A 21,307-nucleotide genomic window follows, 5' to 3' on the forward strand; every position below is an offset into this window, starting at 1 on the left:
GTTCCAGCACCAAAGTCTGAAGGGAACAGCTGATTTGTGGGGTGTCAGACCCTCACCAATTAATATTAGATCGGCGGATGTCCACCTTCCAGGACTCTCGCCAATCAGCTGGAAGTTGCAACACTCCTGTGAGCACCATGGCCTCCTTGCAGATTACCAAGCAGAGCACCGTACCTTGGATGGCGGCTGTGCTTGGTATTGTAGCACTGCCCCTTTCACTTGAATGGGGCTGAGCTGTGTCTAGGCCACATGACTGTACCAGGAAGAGACCTAAGCACTCACAGTGCACTGCAGTCTTTTCCTACAGATGATCCGCAGGGGTGCTGGGAGTCGGACCCCTGACGACTCATATTGATGACCTATCCTGAGGATAGGTCATTAACATTTAAATCCCGGAGACCCCCGTAAACACAATTATTTTTCTAATAGAGGAAACATCAGGATGTGTTCATACTAGTGTCATGGCTTCTGACAGATCCCATTTGACAACTGCAATAGAACTACATGCCACCAGACGCTCTTAACAGTAGTTTTAAGAGAACCCAAATCTCTCTTTTTTTTTTTTTCTCATCTCTTGCTGATCTTGGGTACCACCTTGGAACCCCTTTAATTTGTTTATTAGGGAGGATACATTATTATCTGTTACTTAACATAACTCTATGATTAAAGCTAGTATTTGATGAATAGATGGAACAGAACTGAAGTAAATTCCCACCCAGCACCCTGTAGGTTGGCATGATACAATGCCTCCTGTGCCAATGCCATCTACTGATGCAGTCTGCTGTTATCCTTGCGCTTGTTCTGCAAATCTCACCAGTAGTTCAACAGGAGGGATAATGATTCCACTGCTCTTTTATCAGAATTCCAATAGCCAGTGCTTGTTAGGCTATTGCTGAATATGCAATTCCTGAAAGTGGCTCACAGGTAGAACTATGTTAAGGTTAAGCAGGATAGATTTTACGTTCTGTAACATTCCCAATATCATCAAAAATCCTACTTTCCCCTTCAGGCTGGATTCCCCCAAGCCAGCGCCAGCAGAGAATCCAAATGTCAGGAAAACGTGTACAGTATCTCATATACATTACTCTGTTCGCTCAAAACTGCATGAAAACTGCCTGTGTGTATTCAGCCTTACATTGTATGTCTATGATATTATTTACAAAGAAATAAGTTTGTATTATTTTGTCTTCAGAGCTTCATGCACAGTAATGAAATATGTGGCAAGTAAAAAGTAGAAGAATAAGTTGACAGGATGCAGGTAAAATATTGCAACTGTTCAAGTGCGATATAATAGCCAGTGCTCTGAAAAAGTGGTATCCTCTACAGAACAAAGCATAATTCCAGGGGTTAACTCATCAGTGCAGACACAGGTTAGATGCAGGACTGAGCACAGGAAGACCAGAAGCCTGGAAGAAGCTGTCACCCTCTCCTACCCTCCCTCCTATCCTCAGCCCACTGAACAAATATAGCTGGAGCCCTCTATTTTGGGAGGGTGGGAGATGGGCTGGACCAACCTGGAGAGTCCTGTCTTTGGGGAGGGTCTTTGATTTTTGGAAGCTGAATACTATTTGCTAGAAGAGGAAGGCTGGAGAATGCTTGGAGACCCAGCTGAGGGGTCTTAGCCCAACCCTCTGACGGTGGGACTTTAGGAGGAGAGAGAGAGGTTTGCATTTTGATTAAAGCCCTCATACCTTCTTCAGTCTGCAGGCAGGGGACTGGGGAGGAACACATCTCAGCTGGGCAAAGGAGAAGAAAAGCCACCCCAAGCCCCCCTCCCCCTGTCAGACTTTTGGTTTTCTTCCTCCTGATGGCTGTGTAGTGATCACCTCCGGGACTTTTGGAAGGAGTTGGTGCTGTAGATTGAATCCTGAGATTCTTTATCATCTGGGGGGGCTCCCAGTATTTGGATTGGAGATGGAGAGGTGGAACACAAGGTGGAAAACGAAAAGGAGGTTGTGGGATTCATCCCTTAGCTCCCTAATTCTCATCACTTTGACTTTCCTTTTCCAAGCTGCAGAGGTCAGAGGAGGTAAGAAAAAAAAAAAAAAACTAGGGGACAGATGGGTTCCCCTACACATCCCCATCAAAACTCAAGAAATATAAAACAGACCTGGACAGAAAGTTTTAAGCCTTATGAGGATAACTGCCTACTACAAAAGTTCATCACACCATGCCTGAGTGCATTCACTTTGATGCTGTGCTGAGTGTTTCATGTACATGTAGTCTTCATTCATTTGAAGTGACGGTGGGGGCACCTCTAGCACTTCTGTGCAGAGAGCAGGGAGGAGGTAGTAATGTAGGGACACAGGTGACAGGTCTGAGGAGTTTTCATTGTACACCTAGCTCTGTAGCTGTGAAACTCTATGAGGATGCTGGACGGTCCCTCTGTCTGAGTGTAGCTTATCTTGTCCTGGGAGGTGGGAGAGAAAGGTGATGGTGGTCCGTTAGGTGTCTATGGACAGGGCTAGAAGGGTGGATTTTTTTTTTCCTTCTTTGCAATGATCCCTCTGTGCTAGGAATTCCTCCCCCCAGGGGATGTCATATTCAGACACGTCTATGAGAGGGGTGGAACCAGACACACTGATCCCACCACCTTCACAGTTGAAGTCCCAGACTAGGAGATTACTCCAGGATGCAGAGAATACTTTTATAGAATCAATCACTCCTTGAGGGGAGACATTGATTTGATGTAATTTAGTCTGTTTATCCTCCTCATAGAATTCCTTGGTTTCTGAATAGCTCTTTTAGTGATTTCACTGCAAACTTATTTAGCATCATGCAATGGTTTAAGTGCTTTCAGTATAGTTCAGAGAGTGTCCCTTAGTGAAGTGATTCTCAGTCTCAGAGGCAGGAGTCTGACAATCGTATTCAAACTGTGAGCGTCCAGATATTGTGGAACTACAAGTGCTGTAATGCCTTGCTGGTACTTGTGGTTGCACAATTCAGAACTCTAATATCTAGTATCACGTGGAGTATAACACAATGTGTATGATGAATTTATCATCCAGACCAGGGATGGCCAACCTGAGGCTCTCCAGCTGTTGCAAAACTACAACTCCCAGCATGCCCAGGCTACCTACAGCTATCAGCTTACAGCAGGGCATGGTGGGAGTTGTAGTTTTACAACAGCTGGAGAGCCTCAGGTTGGCCATGCCTGATCCAGACCATAGAGTAGTACATTCTGAGAGACTGAAAAGCATCTCATCTGTTGGGAGAAGACCAAAGCTGGCCAGACATGCATTCAGCAATTAGAGCTATTACAATTTTGCCATTATTTTATCAATATTTTACCTTCTTTTTCCACCATGGAAAAATCACTTATGTGAATAGATGTCTTTTTTAAACTACCATCAAGTTTAAAAAATAATTTCCATAACTATCTTCTAGATTTGTTGCAGGAATCCATAGTTATCTGCCATTTAATATGTGGAATCATACATACATCTATGTTGTGTCATATTCAGAGACTCTTCCATAAATTTGCAAAATGTATAGGCAGCTTAACAACTCCCTGGTCCAACAGGGGTGAAAGTCAAGATGTAGATCAGGCAGTACTTCTATATTGTGCCATTTACCTTGACCCAAGCTATCATAGTTAACACTCAAGGTATAAGGCAACCTATAGGCAGAAGGACATGTCAAGTGTATTGGTGACATTATTTCTAGGAAGTGGTATATACAACAAGGGACCTACAGAAGATGGTATAATAGGTTGACTGTGTTCAAGGCTTCTATATGGTACTTGTGGCAATGTTTGCCTTGCATGAAAGGTAATGGAAACAGTACAGCAGTGTGCGGGCTGCCTCCATTCTGCCCTCTTCTGGTCTCTCACATTCATCAAGCTCCAGCAGAGGTGAACTGAGGATTCTTTATACTGTAGAAAGGAAATAAAGTCCTCTCATATGATTCTGAGCAGGATAGATTAGCAATGGGACAAGGTTCCTGCACAGTTTCTTCTTAGTGTGGATATCCCCCATCCTATATACAGGGAATTTACTTATATACTCAATACTTCAAATAACTCTCTAGTGATATTTCTCCTCTTTAGGCCACCTAAGAAGATGTTTTTTTTTTTTATCCATGCACCAGTATTTCTTATATATTAATTATCAGAAAAAAAATACAGTTGTAGCAATTCTGAGTTTGTCATCTGTCCCAACTTATCTGGCTATACAGATTGCTGGCACATTCAACCCTGCTACATCTGAAGCTGTATTTATTTGCAGTTGGTAGAGCTTTGGTTTAATGTTAAGTGAGGTTACCTTGAATTCAATTCGCAACATTTACGTAAATTGCAGGAGGCTTAGGCTACATGCACACAACCGTATGTGTTTTGCGGATCCGCAAAAAAAAAACGGATGCCATCCGTATGCCATCCTTTTTTTGGGGCGGATCCATTGTAACAATGCCTAAAACGGACAAGAATAGGACATGTTCTATTTTTTTTTTTTTTGCGGAACGGATGGAACGGACATACTGATGGTGTGCTGTCCGCATTTTTTGCGGACCCATTGAAATGAATGGGTCTGCATCCTATGCGCAAAAAAACAAAAAACGGAACGGACACGGAAACAAACAACGTTCGTGTGCATGTAGCCTAATCCATAGAATTTTGATATGGTAGCCATCATGCATTATATCATATATACCAGGGATGGGCATACTGCGGCTCTCCAGCTGTTGTAAAACTACAAATCCCATCATGCCCTGCTGTAGGCTAATAGCTGTATACTGGGAGTTGTAGCCGCAGTTTGCCTGTCCCTGGTATGTACCATTAGAAAACTATTACCAAGGAACATGTTTACTCGACAGATACATCTGATACGTACAATAAGATATATATTTACAGGCAAGTTTCAAGTATGGGTCATGAAGCTGGAGGTAGAAGTCTAGACGTCTTGAACTGTCAAGCTTTCTCCAGTTCCTAGACACAGACAGAGTAATGAATGATTTCTTTTGCAGGTTGCTTTGAGGAATGTTCAGTGGTTTGCAGAGCAGATAATTGTATGCTATAAATTAGTAGGACAGAGAAGATTGGAAAGAGCCTGGAACATAGATTTTCTAATCCCTGTCATTAGAATAGTTTCCTACAGAAATTGCCACTTGCACCTAGAACTTAAAAAAAAAAAAGGAGGCTGAAAAAAGTCAAATTCCATTTCTCCTCTAAATCAGGGTCACTACTTCTAACCTGCATATTAGCGTATTCTTCACACTTGGAATCAAATCTGGAGTCTGGCTCCCAAATAGTTTAACTCTCTAATCTCCATCCAGGCCCAACCCATATACTACAGGCCCCAGAAAACTTTAGGAAATGTGGTTCTCATCTACAGTACTGTGTTTGGGAACATTTGTTACTAGACGTCTTGTTCTGCTATTCCCCCCCCCCCCCCCCCCCCCCGATGTGTAAATACAATTGATACGTATTGACTAAAGGTAATTAAAAGCAAACGGCGTAGAGAAGACCTGTACGTTTCCATACCGCTGACTGTGTAATTCTACCCTGTAAAGGATATAAAGGGTTACTTATGGTAAGGCCCCTTAGGATCCCAGACATGTGGAGACAAGAAGTTAATAACGTTTAAAATGAGACACGGCTAGAAAGAAGAAAGTAAAGAAAAAAGAAAGGCTCATGGGATTAGACTAAAACAGATGTAGCAGAGCGCAATTTGTCATTTCACTCTTTCAGTCTGTTGAAAAGTATAAAAAGGAAATTCTGTTGCTATGATTATGCATTATCCTCAATTAGCTTCTTATTAGCGAGCGTGACATATGTAGGGTATGTATCATCCTTCTTCCTAGCTGCTCTTTGTGTAGTGCAGACATATTTCATAGAACACACACACACTGTGCCACTTGTATTCAAATTCTCTCAAGTCTAAGGATGTGCTTTACTCGGTTGGATATGTGGTCACAATAGGAATGCCATGGCTTAGCTATCTAAAAAGGTTCCACATTTTTGCTTCTGAATCCCTACATGTATTCCCGATTTATCAGCGCCATGAAAGGGCAAGGTTTATGTAAACTCTGTCTCAAAGTATATGTCCCCTTTTTGAGTATTATTCCAAGCTGACACTAGGCCCTTTAAGAGAGAGCAGATTCAATAGCGTTTTGTACTCTTGCCAGTGTTTTACTTTCAGCAGTAAAAAATAACATAGAAATGTTAAAAATGTGCAAAAAAAAAAAAAAAAGCTCACAATTGACACTTTGTCTGGTGGCATGAATCGAGCAAGGCTGAAGCAAAATGATTAAATAAACTTGAGTGGGATGGGGAAAGGTTGGTCATCGGAAAGCAGGAGTTGAGTTGAGTCCCAGGGATCGGCAGGTGAAATGGTTTGAGGAGCAGACACTCACGGTTTGCTTAAGAAAACAGCAGGAACAGGGCCTGGCTTTCTCCTCAGCTTGTCTCCCCTTTCATGGCTGAGGGGCGTGTATAAGGCTTCTTGCACCTCTGACTTGTAGCTGACACTGAAATATGAGTGCTATGTGGATTTTCAGAATGTCCCTTTGAGCTGAATTCTCTGTGAGTTCCATTGATGCACTGGTAGAGATAAAGCATTCCTCGCTTGTCCTACAAGGGTCCTTATTTCTATGCTGTTTGTGGAAACTGGAGACTTAAGTAGCATGTGTAGTGAGTTAAGGGCCTTGCACGGTGATGAGAAATATTTTACTCTCTTGTAGCCCTCGCCAGACATTTCTCTCCAGTTGTAACTGATTACTTTGCAGTGTGTCTAACATGTGGCCAGCTGGCCCGCAGGCTGAGACCCCCAGGATGAAGTCAGCTCCCTCTCGCCCTGATTATTTTCACACTACACATGTCCTATTGCCAAAGATAGAGGCAATAGACGGAACACATGTTGGGCGTGAATCAAGAAAGGTTCATTCTTTGAGGGCCTTTTAGTTGGGATTTTATTAGTTTGGTTGGAATCTCCTTCCAGTGTGTAGTAATCAGTTCCACAGTCTTGGCAGGCAGTATCTCTGATAGGGAGAATGCTGTCCATCGTCCCCTGCTCTAAAATACAATTATAGCTTGTAGAATTAGGGATGTCCTACCTAGCCTATCAGGGATGGACCATATTTACTGTCTGTTAGTTGCCAAATTCTATTCAAGTGATGTGCTATAAAAGTCTGATAGCCTCAATAATACAGCTACTAGGGCTAAATCATATGCTAGACAGCTACATTGAGCTACTACTACTGTACAGTATTGGATGGTTCTAGTTTTATGATGGTGTGTTTTAACAGAATAATCAAGGTGATCACTTAATGACATTGTGTTTGAGATACAATCTATATTTCAGATAGACAGAAGACAGAAAGATAGATACAGTGGCGTGCCTAGGGTGTTTGGCACCCGGGGTGGGTCCTTTCTCTGGCACCCCCCCAATACTTGACCACATACCTCTTACATTCAGGGACGTCTCCTGTCATGTAGATCCTTCTTTCCTCTTCTCCTCCGTTAGACCACCATGACAAATTCTTTCAGCCGCATCTCGTCTCTACAGAGTTTGCAATACAGACATGTTACCGTAGATTTCTCCATTTTTCCATCAACTTCCCCATCCTGGGGTCCCCACAGTGTCATCCTGCTGCCACCCCCAAAACTGTGCCCCTTTGTGCCCCCCAATGCCCCAGGTACTATACTGCTGAAAAAATAGGGACCCCTGTAGACATAATTGGGGTCATTTATCAAACTGGTGTAAAGTAGAACTGAATTTCCAAAAAAGCTGTCAAATATGAAAGGTGGAATCTGATTGGCTGCTTTGGGCAACTAAGCCAGTTCTACTTTACACCAGTTTGATAAATTACCCCAAATGGCCCTATAGTGTCCACGGCAGTTATAATGTCCCATAGAGTGCCCCCTCAGTAATAATAACACCCTATATTGTGCTCCAGGTAATAATCCCTGTATAGTGTCCCCAGAAATAATAGATTTGCCCCTACAGTGCCTCCCCAATAGAAACGCCCCCCATGCTGCCCCATAGAGTAATTTCCCCCACACTGCTCCCCATAGTAATCCCCCATAGTAATTTGCCCCCCACACAGTAATTTCCCCCACACTGCCCCCACACAGTAGTTTCCCCATACTGCCCCCACACAGTAGTTTCCCCCACACTGCCCCCCACACAGCAGTTTCCCCCACACAATAGTTTCCCCCACACATTCGTGTCCCCCACACTGCCCCCACACAGTAGTTTACCCACACACTGACCCCCACAATAGTGTCCCCCACACTGCCCCCACACATTAGTATCCCCTACACTGCCCCCCACACAGTAGTTTCCCCCACACTGCCCCCCACACAGCAGTTTCCCCCACACAGTAGTTTCCCCCACACATTCGTGTCCCCCACACTGCCCCCCACACAGTAGTTTACCCACACACTGACCCCCACAATAGTGTCCCCCACACTGCCCCCACACATTAGTATCCCCTACACTGCCCCCCACACAGTAGTTTCCCCCACACTGCCCCCATATAGTAATTTTCCCCGTAATAATAATCCCTCCCATAATAATTTCCCCCCACCACATGTCCTCTTGTGTCCATCCCCCCCCCGTATCCCCCAAAGTTTGCACATAAAATTAAATTTAAAAAAAATGTAAAAAAAAAACACTAAAAGCTAAATACTCACCTATGTCCAGGTGCTTGCTCGCAGAGGAAGGCACTGTGCTGCTGCGTCCCGGCACAGGCGTGCGCGATTATGTCATTACGCACGCCTGCGCTGGGATTTCACTACCATATAGGCCTCAGGCTTACTAGGCCTGAGGCCTATGGCGGTGATCGGCGGCGGGGAAGGGAACTATGCGCTCCTGCGCCCCACCACAGTATGTGGGCATCCTTATTGATGGAAGCACTGATTGCTTCTGGCACCCCCCTGAGAGCCGGCACCTAGGGCGGACCGCACCCCCCAGGCACGCCACTGAATAGATAGATAAAAAAAAGGTGACCTGGAAAACAGCAAAAAAATAGCAGATATGATGTACGCCATTTCTTGTACTGAATTTTGCAATATCATATAATACATAAAATGTGTAAAATTAGTCAGCATTGTATAATCAGGTCTGTGCCGCCTGCTCACACATTCAGTTATTTGCTGGCTGCATTCTAAAAGTGTAAGCCCTGTGACCCATGAAACAGAAGAGATAAAGTAAACACATGTGGTCTAAGTATGTCCCATGCGAAAGAGCAAACAGACTCCTGCTAACACAAGGGAGGTGTAAAAGTCTTTTTCAAGGGATTTGGGATCACACTTTAGTTAGCTAATTCAAAAAACACATGGCACTGGCAATGCTGCTATTGTTCTAGGTTCATTCCTGTGCGGTGAGAACCTATGCTGAAAAGGCATTCATTAAAAAGCACATTGAAGTTCCCCATCACTCCCCTAATAAAGGAGTAAAATAAGTAATACATTTTATTTCCTCTGCCTACTGCAGGGGACTAGTGGAAATACATTTCCGGCAGAATTTGCAGAGCGGAAGTGCTGAACATGTATCATCAAGATTTGCTACCAGTAATCCTGTAAGGCTAGTTTGATACAAGCGGTAAAGTCTCCTGGCAGGCTGTCTCCGAAGAGGAACAGCCTGCTGGAGTTCATCGTATCCGGCATAGCCAGATAGGGCCAGAGCTCCACCAGGCCCCTTTGACTATAATGGCACCCGGTGGGAATTCGGTATTAGTGCCTTGATTCGGACAGATTTCATCTGGTCAAATACTGCTACCAGCAGTTTTTTTGTCTGGCTGAATCCCGGCACTAATGCTGAAAACAGGCCAGATCACCGCCAGGTCCCATTAGTCAAAGGACTCCAAGAGGGAAAGGGAGTATCCCGCTATGCCGGATATGATGGACTCTGGCAGTCTGTTCCACTGCTGGAAAAACCTACCAAAAGATTATAGAGCTAGTGTGAAACTAGCCTGAAACAGTGAAATTATTCACTGCTGCTAGGCAATGGCACCAACATATTTGGCATTGCCCAGCAATTAGAATGTGGGGGGATTTACTCTCTTTTTAAAACTCTTTTTGGTGTACAGTGCCTAGTAGGCATAAGAAAAGACTTCTCTGAGAAAAAGGTATGCAAATTAGCTCTGTTCCCCCCCCCAAAAAAAATTGAAATGCTTATATTCATTAGATTATGAAACCGATAGGATTTTTTATAGCTTCCCAAAAATTATTAAGTACGGTATCTTTAGATTGATGTGGGTATTAAAAAGTAGGTATCATTTCACGGCACTATAATCGATCCACAGCATTCCCTCCCAGCAATCGCCTGCTTGCTAGTGGAGGAGACCGCTGATATAACATGCAACGATCTCCTCCGCTGCATGGGGAGAAGCAATCGTTATGCCATAGCTCGTCCCTATGCTGCATAGGGGTTTGCCGGCGGAAGATCGTAATTAGACACCACAATCTGCCGCCTGCAAATGATAAGTATTTCAAAACATTTGGATGTCCTGAAGACTAAGCATATTCTCGTTCATCGGGCAATCGGTGGCAGTACTACACTTCCAAATAATCGGTAGTGAGCATTCATGCAAACTCTCAGTAGCCCTGCTGCAGTCTTCAACTGGGGATGGCGATACCTTTGAATTTAGGAGGGGGCCTGCAGCCGCCAGCCAGGTGCCTGATGCTCCTAGCATTAATTAATGCTGAGAGCATCAGATTGCTATGTACCTAGCCTGCGGCTCGGTCGGCCCTCTGGGCATCAGCCTGCCAGGAGACTTCCCTGTAGGGTCTATGGCCAGTCCATCCCTGGCCTGAAGGGTGTGACATAGAAGTCATTCATCTGAAAAAAAAAACTTTTAAGTGTCTGGGAAATATGAAATCCATAATCTCTGTATAGTGCTTGTTTCAGTGGTCACAACTCATTACATCTGATGCAGATACCCTAGCTATCTCATAGTTACTGTATTGTATATTCATTAGTATAGCAGTATAGTAAATGACGGTGCATTCATGAGTATTGACTTTGATGTGTGTGTGGCATACTAATGTTATGAAAAGAAACATTGACCAGATGTGCAGTATGGTCCACCTCCATGCAAGTAGTCCTTGTGGAAGAACATTCTCCTGAAACAGCTGCTTTACAGATAAGAAACACATTTTTTCTTTCATTAGACTTGTATATTTAACCAACTACAAATTATATTGTAGAAATAGAAACTTCCAAAGAGTCTACTAGTAAGAGACCTATTGGACACATACCAACCTGCACCAGATGTCATATAATAAATTGAGAAAAATCTCAGACTTCAGCCAAAGCCAAGTTTATCAAAGTCGGAAATCCCATGCCAGCAAATTTAGATGATGAACATTGATGTAAATATGTAATGTGAAAGAGCCTGGGTTGAAGGAGTAGTAATCACCATTGTAGAAATGTATCAAGCCCTGCACTCCAGAATTCTGGCTCCACAAATTTGATAAATAGAACTTTGCATTTCTGGGGGCTTAGGCAGTGTTCACATCACCATTTAGCTTTCCATTCCTCAAATCTGTCAGAAGAACAGAAAAACAAAAAAACAAACAAAAAAAAACTGATTTTTTTGGAGCATTAATTATGATCAGTTTGTGTCACTTCCATCAGAGATCAATTATTTCTGATGGGAGAAAACATACTTTTTTCAGGACTTTTTCTCCTGTCAAAAATAACTGATCCACGAAGGAAATTGCACAAACGCGTCATAACTGATGCTCAAAATAACGTCCATTTTTTTTTTTCCTCAGATGGATCAGAAGAAAGGAAAGCTAAACATATTTTATTGACTTTTTCCACCACTTATCCTGGTTTTGAAAAATGGGTGGGATAGTGGGTGAGGTTAACCTGTTCAGAAGATTGAAGCCAGATTTATCAACTGCAACTTTTTAAAAAGTCGCAAAAATTGTCACAATTTTACTCCTATAAAGGGCTGGCGTAGAAAGTGGAGTAACATCTTAAAGGGGTTGTCCACGTTATATTTATTTATAACCTATCCTCAGGATAGGTCACCAATATCAGATTGGCGGAGGTCCGACACCTGGCACCTCCGCTGATCAGCTGTTTGAAGAGAAGGCTAGCGTCGTGCCAGCGCTGCCTCCTCTTCATTCTTTACCTGCTCGCCATTGCATCTGCAGTGGTGAGCAGGTGTAATTACACCCAAGCCGTCCTATTCATTTCAATGGTACGGATCGCTCCTATAGAAGTGTAAAGGAATGAGCCGTCCCATTGAAATGAATGGGACGGCTTGGGTGTATTTACACCTGCTCACCGCTGCAGATGCGACAGCGAGCAGGTAAACAATGAAGAAGAGGCAGCGCTGGCACGGCGCGCGCATTCTCTTCAAACTGTTGATCGGCGGTGGTGCCGGGTGTCGGACCCCCGCCGATCTGATATTGATGACCTATCCTGAGGATAGATCATCAATAAATATAACTTGGACAACCCCTTTAAGGCAGAATTTTGCACCAATTCAACGAAGGGGTCGCTCTGCCTTACTTTGGCTATATTTCCTGAGTCTTGATAAGGATAAGAAATATATCCAAAGTAAGGCAGTACACGGTGGTCTGCAATGCCAAAAGAAGAAAAAGAAAACACAGTGGTGAACTTTTATATTTATTTTATTATTTTTTATTTTGTTTTTTATTTTATTTTTATCTTATTGAAGAGAATTTTGCACCAAATGTATCAAACACTGGGCAATATTTGATAAATCTGGTGCAAATTATGGCAAGGTAGACTCCTGTAAAACTGATGATAAATACCCCCTCCCATATGTACAGAGAGAGCGAGAGAAGACACTCAAAAGGTTTTTAATGTGCAAGAAGAGAAAAGCGAGAGATCAAGAGGTACTTTAGTTTATCAAACTCACAAGATTCTGCAGGACACTGGCTCGTAGAAAGCTTTTAAAACACTTAAAAAAACCTGAAGAGTGAAATTCAGTGGAGGGGCAGTCCATATTGTATAGTTTCATTATGGAATTCTTTAGAAACCCTAATGAATAACTTTTTGCTTTTACTATTTGCTAGACAGCAGACAATATTTTATCGGCTGTGGTTCAACAACAAAAGTTATATCCAGTAAGGAGTACATACTACTCCCAGAGATAATGCCTGTATCACGCTGGTGGACGTAGTACTCACTCTGTACTAGAACTTCTACTGAGCCAGAGATTGGAATATGGTCCGCAACTCTGGAGTCAGAACTTCTTTGAAAGTAGCTGGGAGAAGTAGTGGTTCTTATTAAGGGAAGCAGCTGTGAAGGGAGTCTTATTGGCAATGATTCATAAGAAAAAAGTATACAATTACTTCTCTCCCAGAAGAAAGAAAATTATCTGGCTAGTGCCACCTATTGGAGTTAGCTTACAAGGTAGCTGCTTCCAGGAGGTGGCAAAAGAAAATAGTGTCTTTTCTTCTGGAAGACAGCTAATTTGGCAAGCATATAAGAGTACAGGGAATACAAACAGCAGCAGTAATATCTTTTTGTATTCTATTCAACTGAATGGCAGAATTAGCTGCACTACCCACACATGGCCACCCCACAGCGCATGGTGCCATGGTGTTCCGCCCTGTACACTATCCTAGAAAACCCCTTTGGATCAATGGAGGTATTCCATAATAAATCCCCTGGACATACCGTATACCATCGAACTACACTGCAGAGTTCTTGGTGAATAGACCCTCATAAGTTTGTGAATGGAGACAGCAGAAGAGGTGTGGGTGGCTCGGTGGTTAGCACTGGTGCCTTGTAGCACTGGGGTCCTAGATTGGAATCCGACCAAGGACAACATCTGCATGGAGTTTGCATGTTCTCCCCGTGTTTGCATGGGTTTCTCCCGGGTTCTCCGGTTTCCTCCCACATTCCAAAGACATACCGATGGGGACAGTTGGATGCTAATGTCGGTAAAGCGCTGCGGACTATAGCAGCGCTATATAAGTGCATAAAATAAGAGCTGTGGCTCACAGTGGACATATGTGGAACCTGTGCAACTGCTGAGGTGTCTTGTAGGTTAGGAGGCCCAGTGCCCCTCTAACAGCAGCGAATCATGGACCTGTGCTTTCTGTGTTCTCCATGGACAGCACACGTATCCATTGATTTAAGGTGGTTATTCACACATCCCTGTATTCCCACAGACCCACAGCCGACAGTGGAGACAGGTACTACATCGGTCTGTGATGTTGACCAAACATGCCCATTGAAGTGTGTGCAAAACAATGATGGCACATGAATGGCATCCTTTTTCTTTCATTGGTTTTCACTGACCATTAGTAGAAGATGGTCTGAAAAATCCCCTTTTCAGTCTATCAGTGCAGAGAGAATACGGATGACACACATAGAGCAAAAAAGCAGACAAAAAATGGACCCTTCCCAGACATCTCCATGGATAAAACATATACCGTCTTGACACAATTCTGTCTGCAGATGAGGTGCTGGCTTAGCTCTAATTCTAGTTATGTCTCAAGGCCTGTTTAAAAGTTTGAGCATTGATTTGTAGTATTGCTACCTTCCACCTGATAGCATTAGAGACCCAGCTTTCTTTTCATAGATGTCATCAGAGATACAGACATGTGAATGAAGCCCCTTAGAGATATATAAAGGGGTTTCCTATAGTGAGCTATTGGAAACCAAAGGGCCCATTTACTGTTCCCACACAAGGCACCTCCGCTGTCTGTGTTTGCCCCCTGCTATTGCTATGCCTTCTATGCTCTCTAATCATAGAAGACTATATGTTACTTCTTTACTGATGGTTTTAAAGTTTTCCTTTTACTTTCAACTACCATCAGTAGCTTACCGGTCATTTTCCTGACGACAGGACTATTTTTTCCGTCATGTATAACAGAACAAAACAGTTATTTGTGCCCATAGACATGTATTAGGACGGAGCAAAACGGAATGCCTCTTAAAGGGTTCCGTTTTGTATTCCGTCCTAAAATTCCGTTATATTCCGTTATAACTCTGTTATAATGGAACACTATAATGGAATTCCTAGCGCTGGTGAGGAGCCGCCCTTAATAGCTTCCTAACAGTGGCTCCTGGCTCCATCCCCTTCAGGCCTCCACTGCCCATTTGGAATGATGCAAGGGGAACAGGTCACTGCTGCAGCTAGCGATTGGCTGCAGCTGCTTCAAACCGGAAGTTTACATCCAGGGACCCAAGAGGAGCAGCAGAGGCCGGAGAGCGCAGGCGCCAAGAGCCAGTGTTGGTTAGCAGGTCTTCCCTTTGCAGGTGTGCCCAGGAGGTATGTTGGGGAGGTTGCAACTCTCCCCCTCCCCAAATGTGCACAACCCCTTTACGGCCAGTTGATGGTTACATACTAAAGCAGCACTCGTACAGAGACCCTTTTATCATGGAAATCTGTAAGTTGGCATTATAAGATTAAACTACACATGTTAAGGAGGGCTATATTACATACTTCGCTGTGGATTCAGGTAAAAATTACATTTGCTGTGCATCTTGAGTGTTCTCAATAATGCATAACCTACATGCAGCTCAGTCACATCCGAGTGACTTTGACTGGGCTGCAATACCAAGCGCAGCCACAATACAGTGTATGGCACTGTGCTTGGTATGCCAGGAGGCGGCAGTGGTCTTCTTTCTTCAAACAGCTGATCGGTGGGCCCGGAAAGCTCCTTTAAATGTGATTTCCATTTGTATGCAAATAGTTTACTTCAGTTATATCTAGTCTAGGCAATCCTCTGTGATCTTATCACAGCAGCAGCATCAGTGCAAACCTTCCCACTGATCTTATAGTTTGCCGCACTATAGGCCTACAGAATGTTTAGGAACACACAATTGCCGAAGCCCCTTAGGCCTCTGGATTGAATCCTGACCCATTCAATTCAATGCATTTTTCATGCACTATTTCTGCGTTCAGGAAAAATCGCAGCATGTTCTATACTCTGCATTTTTCACGCAGCTCCGGTTCCATAGAAGTGAATGGGGCTTCAGTGAAAAAACGGATTGCATCCGGATGCGTGAGAAAAGCATGAAAAACTGCACCCATGTGAAAAAAAAATTAAACACTGAACGCAATAGCAGACAAAACTGACTGAACTTGCGTGCAAAACCATCCGTTTTTTCCTGAACAGACCCTTAGAGAATCTGTAACGCTCGAGTGAAAGAGGCCTATGAGAATCCGTAACGCTCGTGCCTTACAATTGTACCTAACCTATGGACAGAACTAGACCTCCATAGTTTTTCAGATAAACTGACAATAGGGATGAGTGAACTCCTGTTTTCAAGTTTGGCGTAGAAGGTTCGGGTTATCTAAGAATTTATGGTAGCGGAATCCATAACGGAATTCTTAGATAACTCGAACCTTCTAGGCAGAACTTGAAAACAGAAGTTCGCTCAACACTAACTGACAAAAATCAAAGGTCTTGGAAATGATAAAGGACTTAGACATCAGTACAGTAGGTTTGTGTTAGTTGCGGATTTGCTGTGATTTCTCTAATGAGAGAAGAAATGTACAAAAACCCTATTTGATGCAAAATAACTCCTGAATAAACTACCGTAATAACCAGAACGTCACAAAGTCAGAACATGGAATAGTTATATCTAACATTCATGACATCTTACAACAGCACATGGGCCGTGCGTCTTCTCGCTAGACAGTAGCTGGCAGTGTGCTCTGACAAGACCATTGTGAAATAGTGACTGCCACATTATGTAAAGATGTTTTCTGGACGTCTTCACGAGGCATATAAATCACAGATAAAGACCCAGCAATAAGACATACACATGGGAGAAACCTGATGCTTTCAATTAATGTACTTTTCCATTTGTCAAGTACAATTTATTAAGACATGTGGCGTGTTAGAGCAACGGATTGTGCCTCCGAAGTATCTCTCTTATTTCCCCTGCAGGCATATCACACTCTAGAGCTGTGGTGGCTAACCTCCGGGACACCAGCTGTGGTAAAACTGCAACTCCCAACATGTACACTTGCTTGGCTGTTCTCAGAACTCCATAGAAATGAATTGAGCATGCTGGGAGTTGTAGTGTCACCACAGCTGGAGTGCCGGAGGTTAGCCATCACTGCTCTAGAGGATCTGGCCGGACTAGGCTTCATATTAACAGATATTTATAGACTATACCAGTATATGTGGACCAGTTAAGAATATTTCAAAAAAATAAGAAAGGCTTATTCTTGTTGAACCTATGTGATGCTCATTCTTAAAGGATAACTGTCATATTTCCATCAAAAAAATCAATTTTAGCATATATTACTGCTGCAGCAGCATTATGCATAAAGCAAACTTTTGTTTCTTCACTCACCACTGTTTTCCTTGAGTTTTCCCCTTATTCACGGCTGTTTTGAATCCTACATTATGAGGATCTTCTCAAGATGGCTCCTCTGCCAGTTCTCTGAGGCCAAAAATGCTTTTCCTCACTTCACATACACACTTGCTGTAGCCGGCAGCTCCCTGCCAGCCAATCAGATTGGATTACTGAGAGACACGCCTCCTCACTCTGAAGCCTAATGCAGGTATGCAGTGTGAAGGACCGCCCCTCTGTCTTCCTAGCCGGAAACAGATGAGCCATAGCAACAGTCTTTTAAGGGAGCAGTGGAAAGGGACTGGAGACATTAATGAAAGCTGTTATTATAAGGTAATTACAGATGTTTTGACAATCATTGACAGACTAACTCAGGTATACATGCCTAGCTCTAATAAACTAGCAATGACATCCTTTAAGGTGTTTCATGAGAATATGCACAGTTATACAATAGAAGGAAATACAAACTTTGTAACAGTTACTTAAAGGGATTATCCAAAGTCTAAACCAAGGCTCCTAATTCCCAAGCCCCTCATAAAGATTATACTTACACCGCTCCTCAGCACCCGCAACGCTCCTGATTCCTGCACGGACGCGGGAGATGCAGCAAGTTGTTAATAGTGATGAGTGAATTTCATGAAATTTGATTCACATCGGTCAGGCGGTTTATTTCAGGCTCAAATAAATTTGATCTAAATCTAAGGTGTTCCAGTTGCCTTAAAGAGTACATTCTGAGGTCTCCTAGGACTGTATGCAACTAATTTCAAGCTCTTTATCGCCGAATCACCCTGAGTAATTTGAAAGAAAATGCATGGGTAACCTACATCTTGCACAGGCTGCACTTTTTTTTTTTTAATGGTCTGAAAATGTTTTAATTTTTGGCAGAAAATGCTTCTACATAAATGTATCTATACACACGCACACACACATACACACACTGCCTGGGGTCAAGTTGTCCTTCTCCTTCATTTTTCCTGTGTTCTAATCTGAACAGTGGCTGACACCATTTTGAAAAATTCCAAATTCCAAATCGAATTGGCAAAAATTAGGATTTGCCACAAGTTTTTGGACAATTTGGGTTGAATTTGACTTGTTTAGATTAGAATCAATTTGCCCAACTCTAGTTGTCTATAAAAGCTTAATTTTGCAGAGTTTTATCTGCTTGATTTTTTCTAGAGTGTATAGAGCTATCATTGGATTTGTTCCTAGGAGGCAAATACACAGAGCCAGGCCATGAGCTAGTTATGGGGTGCGGGTAGAGAGGGAGGTGCAGTCAGACGGGTTCTATCCTGGGTGAAAGAACCTTTGCAGTAGTCCACTCTCTAGAGGAACTGCTTTCTTGGCAATCAAAGGGTTGATGAATTGGCCCAGTGGTCATGGTATGGCCATACAAACACCAGGCCCTTCTGTACTGGGTGATCCAGCAACATAGGGGGAAGGGGTGTCATTTTGATGTTTCCTATGAAGCCCTTCTCTTCTATGTACCCCATTTGTCTATGTGCTATAATGTATTATTACTACTATAGATATATGGGGTCATTTATCAAACTGGTGAAAAGTAGAGCTGGCTTATTAAATTCACTTTCACGTATGTTCAATACCACGCATGAATAGGTAACCATGCAAAGCATGGCTGCATCAAGTCCTCCAAAATGGAAGTCCTTCAGTGAGAAGCTAGTAGTGCTCTGTTTTTTGTAAAAATTCTCCGACTACAACTAGCATTAGTGTTGTCAATTATTTTTTTTATGGAAAATCGTCAATACATTTAGTTTTAACAAAGGAAGCATTTGGTTTTAGCCAGAAACTGAACCCCTTTTTCTGGTAGTATAAGAAAAGTTAATGAGGAATTCAGTTGCCAGAAGCATGCATGGTTTATAGCTTTAGTTAAATATTTCGGGATGGTTTTAGAACTTCATGGAAAAACAAAACAATCTTCTTCTGTACATGCAGTCCTCTTTACTATGCCACACTTGATATGGTCCAAACTTTACCGTACAAAGGCTTGGCAGGGGAAAAAGAGATACATTCTGTTTCTTGAACTCCCGTGGCTTGCCCAGCATATCAAATTCTTCCCAGCGGGAACCTGCAGTGTTCTTCCTTACAGCAACGAGGAAAGCTTTGTAACAATGGAGACGGAGAGAGACAAAAGATGTTGTAAAGAAGAACATTTGTTATTCTGGCCAATAACTAAGAGTAGCACAAGAATACGGTTTTAGTGATGCCTTTTACAATGGTATTAGCGGGTTACAATTGCTGGGTAAACTGGGCTAAGCTCCATGTCTTAACTTTTATGGTCCCAGTATTGTCACATTGCATCTTCTCAAGGCATGATTTAGAATATACTAGTAAGTGGAAAACCCATCACAGAGGGTCATATTGGGGAGGAGGGTCTTGGCAGCACTTCTTTCTGTTTTAAATGAACTTTTAACCATTAAATTTGCTTGGGTAGAAAGTCCATTATAGCGTCCCAGATGATATCATAATAAGTAATTGGTCTGTAAGGGGTTATCCAGCAGATTTGTCATCTCCAGAAGTAGACGAGCACTCTTCAGCAGGCACAAAAGAACACATTGCAGTCGACACAAGATTTTGGTGCAACTGACCTATTTTTCGTAAATTAAACAGGGTTCTCACCACTGTGAAAGGTAGTATAATCAAAAATACCTAGCTTTGTTCAGGCACTAACCTAAACCAATGACTCTTCCCTGTCATAGTACAGGCCTAACAACTGACATCAGATACAAACATAAACCTTACAGTCCATACAATCTGATGTAGATCCAGGCCCCCTTCAGCTGGCAGTGCCCGTTCTTGCCCAGGCAGGGAACCATGTGAGAAGCCCTCATAACCTATTTAAAAAAGCTACCCAGATAGCTGCTAGCTCATTAGACGACCCAACACATTGAATAGAGTAATTAGTTGGAGTTGGTGAAGTTAGGAGTCCAGCCTCTTTCACAACTTTAACCATGTCACTCCAGGAGTCACACTTCCACAGCCCCTATAGCAAAATGGGGAAAGGGATCCACTCTCCAATACCACCTTCAATATGGAGTTCAGAACATGAAGAGTTTATGATTATTTTGATCTTCACTATACATGCCACGTGTCTTTCCTTAATGCTCTATGTGCACCAAGCAAGGGATGTTAATAGAGATAATTTATGCGGTGATGCAAGCATGAAAAGTTTAGGATTATTTTGACGTTCCTCTCTATACCATGTATCTTACCTCATACACAGAGAGAATGTACACAGTAATGAAAATGTCTCAGATTAACATACTTTACTTGATTAACATAATGATGTCATAGTACAGTGATAATGTATATTGCTATGTCACAGCATATAACAAAAAGAAATTCCGCAGCACTTCCAAGGCGTAAAATGAAAAGATAGTACTTTATTTACCAGACAGCAACGTTTCGATCCTTCTCTCTGGGATCTTTCTCAAGCAGATTGAGAAAGATCCCAGAGAGAAGGATCGAAACGTTGCTGTCTGGTAAATAAAGTACTATCTTTTCATTTTACGCCTTGGAAGTGCTGCGGAATTTCTTTTTGTTATATGCTTTGGAGGGGGACCGCCTTCATAGCCGCTTGCACTCCGCTGACATCGTTTGTCGCAGTGCGGCTCCTGTTGCCCTTTTTCTTACATATGTCACAGCATAGCTATAAATATGATAGTGATGTCACAGATAAAGGATAATGTACTTGGCAATGTCATAGTACAGGGAGAAGGCAAACAGTTATGTCACAGCATAGCTATAAATATGATAGTGATGTCACAGATAAAGGATAATGTACTTGGCAATGTCATAGTACAGGGAGAAGGCAAACAGTTATGTCACAGCATAGCTATAAATATGATAGTGATGTCACAGATAAATGATAATGTACTTAGCGATGTCAGATTACAGGGATAATGCACAGTTATGTCACAGCATAGAGACAGATATGGCGACGTCACAGATAAAGGATAATGTACTTGATGATGTCACAGTAAAGGGATAATGCACACACAGTGGCACAATAGCACTGCATGGGAAGAAACACATAATGAAGTGAT

General features: G+C 42.7%; 1 protein-coding gene across 1 annotated transcript in view; it reads left to right on the forward strand.

Moving 5' to 3' along the window:
• Nucleotides 1–1,777: 1,777 nt before the first annotated feature.
• Nucleotides 1,778–21,307, forward strand: part of COL11A1 (collagen type XI alpha 1 chain) — a 189,760-nt gene continuing 170,230 nt past the window's right edge. The window contains exon 1 of the mRNA XM_040407771.1: nucleotides 1,778–2,029. Within this exon, the coding sequence (XP_040263705.1) occupies nucleotides 1,915–2,029 (115 nt within the window). The 5' untranslated portion in view covers nucleotides 1,778–1,914. The remainder of the gene's footprint in view (nucleotides 2,030–21,307) is intronic.

This window comes from Bufo bufo, chromosome 9 (assembly GCF_905171765.1).
Source record: "Bufo bufo chromosome 9, aBufBuf1.1, whole genome shotgun sequence".
NCBI classification, from domain to species: domain Eukaryota; kingdom Metazoa; phylum Chordata; class Amphibia; order Anura; family Bufonidae; genus Bufo; species Bufo bufo.